This window comes from Panthera leo, chromosome B2, assembly GCF_018350215.1.
Source record: "Panthera leo isolate Ple1 chromosome B2, P.leo_Ple1_pat1.1, whole genome shotgun sequence".
NCBI lineage: Eukaryota > Metazoa > Chordata > Mammalia > Carnivora > Felidae > Panthera > Panthera leo.
Genome location: NC_056683.1, coordinates 2324698 through 2334447, shown reverse-complemented (window position 1 = coordinate 2334447; position 9750 = coordinate 2324698). Strand labels below are relative to the sequence as shown.

General features: G+C 39.2%; 1 protein-coding gene across 1 annotated transcript; it reads right to left on the bottom strand.

The window, feature by feature from the left end:
- Positions 1-5024: 5024 nt before the first annotated feature.
- Positions 5025-5963, bottom strand: LOC122219375 (putative olfactory receptor 2B8). The gene has a single exon (XM_042937609.1). The coding sequence runs from the start codon at positions 5961-5963 to the stop codon at positions 5025-5027; it is 939 nt and encodes a 312-aa protein (XP_042793543.1).
- Positions 5964-9750: the final 3787 nt, after the last annotated feature.

Below are 9750 nucleotides of genomic sequence, written 5' to 3'. Positions count from 1 at the left end.
ATGGAAGCCAATGAAAATGATGTCACCACATCCCAAAAGCTCTGGGACGCTGCAAAGGTGTGGTCATAAGAGGGAAGTATGTATCAATCCAGGCCTTCCGAAAGAAGGGAGAAAGGTCTCAGATACACAACCTAACCTTACACCTTAAAAGGGCTAGAAAAAGAAGAGCAAATAAAACTCCAAAACAGCAGAAGACAGGAAATAATAAAGATAAGAGGATAAATCAATGCTAAGGAAACCAAAAAAGAAAAGAAAAGAAGAAAAAGAAAAGAAAAGAAAGAGAAAGAAAAAAACAGTAGAACAGATCAATGAAACCAGGAGCTGGTTCTTTGAAAGAATTAACAAAATTGATAAACCCCTAGCCAGTTTGCTCAAAAAGAAAAAGGAAGGGACCCAAATAAATAAAATCAAGAATGAAAGGGGAGAGAACACAAAAGACACAGCAGAAATACAAATAATAAGAGAATATTAGGAGCAATTATATGCCAATGAAATGGGTAATCTGGAAGAAATGGACAAATTCCTAGAAACACATAAGCTACCAATACTGTAACATGAAGAAATAGAAAATTTGAACACACCCATAACCAGTAAAGAGATCGAATTTGTAATTAAAAATCTCCCCAAAATAAGAGTCCAGGGCCAGATGGCTTTCCAGGGGAGTTCTACCAAATATTTAAAGAAGAGTTAACATTCCATTCTTTTGAAGCCATTCCAAAAATACAAATGGAAGGAAAACTTCCAAACTCATTCTATGAGGCCAGCATTACCTCGACTCCCAAGCCAAAGACCCCACTAAAAAGTAGAACTACAGACCAATTTCCCTGATGAACATGGATGCAAAATTCTCAACAAAATACTACCCAACCAAATCCAGCAATGCATGAAAAAATTATTCTCCACGATAAGTCTCCAAATGGGATTTATAACTGGGATGCAGGGCTGGTTCAATATATGCAACAGTCAATGTGATACATCACAGCAATAAAAGAGAGGACAAGAACCTCTTGATCCTCTCAATAGATGCAGAGAAAACATTTGACAAAATACAGAATCCTTTCTTGATAAAAACCCTCAAGAAAGTAGGGACAGAAGGATCATACCTCAAGACCATAAAAGTCATACATGGAAGACCCACTGTTATTATCATCCTCAATGGGGAAAAAATGAGACCTTTCCCCCTAAGGTCAGGAATATGACAGGGATGTCCACTCTTGACACTGTTATTCAACATAGTGTTGGAAGTCTTAGCCTCAGCAATCAGATAACACAAAGAAATAAAAGGCAACCAGGGGCATCTGGGTGGCTCAGTTGGATAAGTGTCCGACTTCAGCTCAGGTCATGATCTCATCATTCATGCTTTTGAGCCCCACATCGGGCTCTGTGCTGACAGCTCAAAGCCTGAAGCCTTCTTCTGATTCCGTGTCTCCTTCTCTCTCTGCCCCTCCCCTGCTCACTCTCTGTCTCACTCTGTCTCTCAAAAATAAATAAATGTAAAAAATAAAAATAAAAGGCAACCACATTGGCGAGGAGGAAGTCAAACTTTCACTCTTCACAGATGACATGATACACTAGATGGAAAACACAAAAGCTTCCACCAAAAAACTGCTAGAGCTGATCCATAATTTCAGCAAAGTCACAGGATATACAATCAATGCACAGAAATCAGTGGTATTTCTATACACCAATAATGAAGCAACAGAAAGAGAAATCAAGGAATCAATCACATTTACAATTGCACCAAAACCCATAAAACACCCAGGAATAAACTGAACTAAACAGATGAAATATCTATACACTATAAGCCATAAGAAAGCTTTTGAAAGAAATTGAAGAAGACACGAAAAAGGGGGCAAAACATTCCATGCTCATGGATTAGAAGAACAAATGCTGTTAAAATGGTGATACTACCCAAAGCAATCTAGACATTCAATGCAATCCCTATCAAAATAACACCAGCATTCTTCACAGAGCTAGAACAAACAATCCTGAAATTTGTATGTAATCACAAAACACCCCAAATAGCCAAAGCAATCCTGAAAAAAGAAAACCAAAACCAGAGGCATCACAATCCAAGACTTCAAGATGTATTACAAAGCTGTAATCATCAAGACAGTATAGTAGTGGAACAAAAACAAACAGATCAATGGAACAGAATAGAGAACCCAGAAATACACCCAAAAACGAATGGACAACTAATCTTTGACAAACGAGGAAAGACTATCCAATGGAATAAAGACAGTCTCTTCAGCAAGTGGTGCTGGGAAAGCTGGACAGCGACACATAGAAGAATGAACCTGGACCACTTTCTTACACCATACACAAAGATAAACTCAAAATGGATGAAATACTGGAATTTAAGACAGGAAACCATCAAAATCCTAGAAGACAGACAAAAACCACTTTGACCTCAGCCGCAGCCACTTCTTACTCAACACATCTCCGTAAGCTAGGGAAACCAAAGCAAAAATGAATTATTGGGTTCTCATCAAAATAAAAAGCTTCTGCACAGTGCAAAACGAGAAGGCAACTGATGGAATGGGAGAAGATATTTGCAAATGACATTTCAGATAAAGGTTAGTATCCAAAATCTATAAGGAACTTATCAAACTCAACATCCAAAAATAAATAATCCAGTGAAGACATGGGCAAAAGATATGAACAGACACTTTTCCAAAGAAGATATCCAGATGGCTAACAGACATTGAAAAGATGCTCAACATCATTCATCATCAGGGGAATACAAATCAAAACCATAATGGGATACCACCTCACACCTGCCAGATGGCTACCATTAACGATGCAGGAAACAACAGACATTGGCAAAGATGTGGAGAAAGGGGAACTCTTTTGCACTGCTGATGGAAATGCAAACTGGGGTAGCCTCTCTAGAAAACAGTATGGGGGTTCCTCAAAAAATTTAAAAATAGACTACTTTATGACCCAGCAATTACGCTACTAGGTATTTATCCAAAGGATACAAGTATGTTGTTGCGAAGGAATATATGCACCCCAATGTTCATAGCAGTGCTATCGACAATAGCCAAAGTATGGAAAGAGCCCAAATGTCCATAGATGGATGAATGGATGAAGAAGATGTGGTATATATATACACAATGGAGTAACACGGCAATCAAAAAAACATGAAATCTTGCCATTTGCGACAATGTGAAGGGAACTAGAGTGTATTATGCTAAGCAAAATTAGCAGTCAGAGAAAGACAATATATGACTTCACTCATATTTGGAATTTAAGATACAAAGCAGGTAAACGTAAGGAAGGGAAGCAAAAATAATATGAAAACGTTGAGGGGGACAAAACATAAGAGACTCTTAAATACAGAGAACAAACTGAAGTTGCTGGAGGGGTTTTGGTGGGGGGATTGGCTAATTGGGCCAGGGTCATTAAGGAGGACACTTGTTGGCATGAGCACTGGGTGTTATATGTATGGGATGAATCACTGGATTCTACGCCTTAAATCGTTACTGCACTATATGCTAACTGACTTGGATGTAAATTTTTTAAAAAACTAAGAAATTTAAAAAAATAAAATAAAGACTACAATGTCACATTCACTTGCTATGGGATGTTTCTATTTCTTACTCATCATTCAGAATTGTATAACAGTTATTTCATAATGAGATGGCTGCTTGCAAAGAGAAGACATATGGAGATTTTTAATAATAAACATACAAATTTTATTTTTTGTTTGAGTTTGTGCATCCGAGCAATCTGCACAGAACATGGGATTTCCTGGGAAATAGTATTCATTTCCATTTTTTTTTTGTAATATATCACTGCATTCAAATATATGGGGACCTTGGAAGGTGTGAGATATAAAAGCCTTGATCACTTGAAGCCTGGATAAAAGAACTTGTAAAATGGTACGAAGAGAGAATCTAAGTATATTTTACCCTTTAAAACTTTTCCTGCATTACTATACATAAAACGTGTAGAATATAAAATAGGACTTGACTCACGCATTGTTCCTCCATGATATTGTCCCCAAATGTCATTTCTAATGAATGGGTTGGCTCACAAACTGAATCTCACCAACGTGCACACCTCACATTGGTGCATCTCTGACTTTGCACATAATGACACACGAGCACCACCTGGCGTGTTACCAGCTCAAGTTCCCAGTGTCACTGGCAGATATGCATCACGCCCTCCCCCTCCGTGACATGAAGGCTACATAAAACCAGTGTCATACCTGTGAGGTCACACTGGGGCCTGATATCTGAATGGCTTTATGAGCATTGACGTTAGTAGGTTTTTGTTTGACCTAAAAGTTTTTTACACTGTTGCCCACCTCCTTCTGTGAAAAAAAATGGTGATACAGTCAACTTATGGACCTTCTATCAGAGCCATGACTGAAATGCAAGAAAAAGTGATATGCCTCCTGCAGTTGCTAAAAAATACTAAAATATTAATATTTCTTGGAAACCTGGGAGGCTCAATCAGTTAGGCATCTAATTCTTGCTTTCGGCTCCGGTCATGATTCCACAGTTTGTAAGTTTGAGCCCCACGTTGGGCTCTGTGCTGGCAGCATGGAGCCTGCTTGGGATTCTCTCTCTCCCACTCTGTCTGCCCCTCTCCTGCTCCTGCTCTCTGTCTCTCTCTGAAAATAAATAAATAAACATAAAACAAATTTAATATATTAATATTTCGGATTTTTATACAATGGTTCATATTCTTATTTTCCTGTGGTTTTTTCCTGTGTGTGTAGATGGCTTTTTGCAATTAGAAATGCAGTAGTACTCCCAAAGGGGTAAAATAAGAAACATTTGTGGAGGTTTTTGAAAAAATAATATGATGTAGATGCTATAGGAACAGTAAATCAGCATCTCCGCAAGTTACAATGAGTCATGAATTCAGTACGTGAACTCTCACTTGCATAAAAGAATGAGGTAAGGAAATTCTCTTGAAGAGTCATCAGGGGAAATGTCGTGTGACACGTGCAGGACACAAAATTTTAAAGCCTCTGACATTCAGGGTCTTCCACCAAATGGTCTTCACTGCAGTCATCTGGAGTCAAAGCTCCTACAGAACACTTTTTTCATTGCTCCCATCACATCCTTGTTCCGCAGGGTATATATGAAGGGGTTGGCCATGGGGGTGACAATGGTGTAGAAGAGAGAAACGAACTTGCCCTGATCCTGGGAATGGTTGTTGCTGGGCTGGAGGTAAGCATAGATGGCCGAGCCATAGAACAGGGAGACCACGGTGAGGTGGGACCCACATGTCCCAAATGCTTTCTTCTGCCCTGAAGCTGACTTTATTGCTAAGACCACCTTGACAATCCGACTATAGGAGAATGTGATTAGTGCCACAGGTATGAGGAGAATGATCATACTGGCAAAGAAGGCCTCAGATTCATTCACAGTGGTGTCAACACAGGCAAGCTTGAGCAGTGGGGGGATCTCACAAAAGAAGTGGTCTATTTTATTTCTCCCACAGAGTGGTACAAGGAAGATGAGCACCGTCTGCAATGAGGAGTTGACAAAACCAATGAACCATGATGCAGAAGCCATCAGGGCACAGAGCCGGGGGTGCATGATCACTGTGTAGTGCAGGGGCCTGCAGACGGCTGCGTAGCGGTCAAATGCCATCACCCCTAACAGAATGCATTCTGTGCATCCCAACCCTAGAGCAATGAACAGCTGAGCTACACAGCCAGTGAAGGAGATAGACTTGTCTGCTCCCCTGAGATGGACCAGCAGCTGAGGAACAGTGCTGGTCGTGTAACACAGGTCCAGAAAGCTTAGGTTGGAGAGGAAAAAGTACATGGGAATCTGCAGCTGTGGGTCCAGCCGGGACAATGCAATGATGGTTGTGTTTCCCAGGAGGGTGAGCAGATAGAAGATCAGAAGAACCACAAAGAGGACTCGCTCCAGCTGAGGCCGGTCAGAGAAACCCAGCAGGATAAAGCCAGTGATAGAACTTCCATTTTTCTGGTCCATTCTTTCTTACTACATGTTTCCTGTCAAGATCAAGCATTTAGCAATTTTTAAAAGAAATCTTCAAAAAAATAAAAAGCTTGCAGGAGGTGAATTTATCATGTTATAAGACAGGTCATGGCATTTTAAGTAACTATTTGAATAAATGATGCACCCATGAAATTGATCGATTACTTCCAATTTAGTTCCACACTACCATAAAAAGTAAATCATTAATATTTAATGTAAGAAAAATCAAATAATGGACCTGTGTCTGCATCAGTCATAGGTACAAAAGGTCTTTCAGTCTCAGTTTAGTAGGCTTAAAGTACTACAAAAATATTTGTACATTTCAGAGAAAATGGGGATAAGGGAAAAGAGGAAGGGAAATCAGAAAGAATAGGAAAGAGATACAGAAAGAGGGAGATTCATTTTCTTTCGTATGTGTCTCATCATTCCACACAACTGAAATGCACACACCATACGTCATAGATGATAATACAACATGACCTCGAAATTAAATTCAGTTATAGAAATTTATGACTTGGAATATACTTGTACAAAGATTTCAATTACCATCAGCCTATCACTACTAGTTCTGCATATAAACATACATGGGGTTTGGGGGGGGCAGTAAAACAATTAAATACTCAGTCAGAGATATTGACACCACCACCATTCAAACAGTGTTTAACTTTGGCCTGAAAGATGCTGAAAATTACCATACCAATTTCACAGGGACTCCAAAAATTCAGTGGCTGTGCAGACTCCTTTGGAATCAGAACTCTAAAATCCAATGGCCAACATTTTCCTCTTCCTTCTGCAGATATCTGTTTCACACATTACCAACTAGAGTTCATAAAATTCCTGAAAGAAGTAGGATTATTCCCTATCAACATTCTAATCAGAACATTTTAAAGCATTATCCAAACGTGTAACCTATGTACAAAATGTAATGCTTTGCATCATTTCCTATGATAAAATAATTACTTGGGTAAATATATAGAGATAAACACAGATACATTCTCAAAGCCATGACAAGTCGAAGAGCTATAATGCAAAACTTAATGTAGTACAAGGAAAGGCCTAAAGGAAAGGATATATTGGTATTGTACAAAATCCCCAACACCCAACTTTATTATATTAAAGATCACCATTCTGGAAGCTAGCTTGCAGAGTTAGTCACACTAGATCAAACACAATGCCAGCTCTAAGGCTCTAAGGCTCGTCTGATGACCATTTCCATCCAGCTGCGCAGTACTGAATGAGCATAATAACATACGAACGAAAGAGGCATCAGGACACGAGTATTTCAGTTCTATCATATTCAGAAGGGTAGGCATCCACTACGTTTTTAATTCTTCCAAGAGTTTTAAAATCTGAACCAAGTTTGGGGCTAGACCCATTGATGTCTGAACAAAATCGGTACAAAACTGGCATAAAAACTGAATAAAAGATGTAGTATTTCACACTTTTTTATGCCTCTTTGATTTCCTATTAAGATTGAGCAGTGGTATCCACAAAACAAAATCTATGCGCCAACAATTTCTTAATAGAATTAATTATAAAGGTATCAGGGACAGTCCAAGTGCATCAACAGGGAATATCCCTTCCCTCACACCTTCTCAGAAGAGAAAATAAAACAAACCATGGTTCGGTCTCATGCACACATGCACGAATATACATACATCCATCTGAAGCACACTGCTGACAAATTTTTATTTTTTCATATTTTAAGGTTTATTTATTTATTTGTGAGAGAGAGAAAGTAGAGCGAGCAGAAGCAGAAGAGGCGCAAAAGAGACGGAGAGGGAGAGACGGAGAGGGAGAGATGGAGATAGACACAGAGAGAGAATCCCAAGCAGGCTCCTCACTGTCAGTGCAGAGCCCGACCTCACACCTGTGACATCACGACCTGAGCCGAAATCAAGAGTTGGAGGCTTAACCGACTGAGCCACCAAGCTGACAAGTTTTTAAATGTGACTGATAAAGGAAACACTCACCAAAGTGAAGGAGGCCAAACGTAAAATGCTAACTGATCCAAACAAACACCAATATAATACTGCACCATTAGAAAAAAATAATGATACATTTTAACATTATCATACCGCTAAGGACTAGGAAGACAGGTGAGAAAAGATAAATCCCTGGAGAATGGAACTGGTACAAATTTCTTGCTGCTCTACAGGATTATATGTGTATGTGTGGGTTTCAATACAAATATATATAAAAGAATGTGGACCACGCGTCATGAAATTATGATACAGAAAAATCAGTTTTAAAAATTCTACATAAATTATTACCTTACATATAAAAAATAAACACTTGAAAAGGGCACACATTATATATAGAAAGGGAAAAATATTAAAATAAAAACAGATTCTATAAAACAAGTGGCATTCTATGTAATGATTACCATCAAAAAAAGTATACAATTGAAATGACATCTCACAAGAACACAATTTTACAATAATAATTAAGAGATCAGGCAGCAATGAAAGAGGTTAAAGGCTTAGTACTGACACACATAAGTGATAGAGTAGTAGTTGACAGTTTGAATAATTGTTCAACACTGACACAAAACTCTAAAATTTTAGTGCAAGAGTACATATTTTCACACTGGATACTCAGTGTGCACACTACACATTTTAAAGACAAAAGATCTCAATACAATGTCTCGATTTAAGATATTTCAAATATATAACATTCACCGATATATTTGACCTACACACTCTGCCGTATCCAGTTCCTGAATAAATCCTGAAAACATGGGGGCAAGATTTGCGCAGCCTCAGTGCTACGACTGAATCACTATTGTCGCTTTCATGATGCTTCTGTCCCATGGGTCTGAGCTGACCTCAGACATATGAGAACAGGCTCCTGATGATGAGGGAGGACGAGAAAATGAGGGATACAGCCATCACTACATAGGAAATGACAGATGTGATGAACACTGACAAGGCTGTAGGGTAGGTACCATGGAAGAAGATGATGAGGTAGGGTTTCCATTGCAAGTTGTTTATTCAGGGAATGCTCTCGGGATAAACGGGGTGAGGGAAGGAAAACAGCAGAGAATGTTCCTAAGCAAGGATGTGGTCTCCAGTGGAACAGAGCAGGAGCCTGATCCCATGAGATGCTGGACAGAACTCTCCAATAGAAGCATCCATCTGTGAAGGTAGAAATACTCTCTCCTCACTGTCCAATACTATGCCCACTCTCCACCTGTCATACTTGAGCATTTAAAATGTCCTATCTAAGGGGTGCCTGGGTGGCTCAGTCAGTTAAGTGTCCAATTTTGGCTCAGGTCATGATTTCACAGTTCACAAGGTTCGAGCCCTTCATCGGAGCCTGCTTCAGATTCTGTGTGTGTGTGTCTTTCTCTCCGCCCTACCCTATTCATGCTCTCTCTTTCTCTCTCTAAAAAATAAACATTAAAAAAATTTTAAATGTCCTAGCTAAGAAACTGAATTCTATTTTATTATATCTTATTTTATCATTTTTGATTTTCAAGAGAGAAAGAGTGTGAGTGGGAGAGAGGTAGAGAGAGGGATACACAGAATCCAACGTAGGCTCCAGGCTCTGAATTGTCAGCACAGACCCCCACAGTAGCCCTCAAACTCATGAAATGTGAGATCATGACTTGAGCCTAAGACAGACGCTTACCAACAGAGTCACCCCGGTGCCACAAGATACTGGATTTTAAACTCTATTTAATTTTAATGAATTTAAACTGAATTAGCTTCCTGTGGCTACTTACTAAAGTATTGGACAGCATGACTCTGGAGCATGGATTGCATCAGATTCAGTCCTG

What these genes read in the sequence shown, in the direction of transcription:
- LOC122219375 (XM_042937609.1), bottom strand. Translation starts at nt 5,963, where the DNA reads ATGGACCAGAAAAATGGAAGTTCTATCACTGGCTTTATCCTGCTGGGT.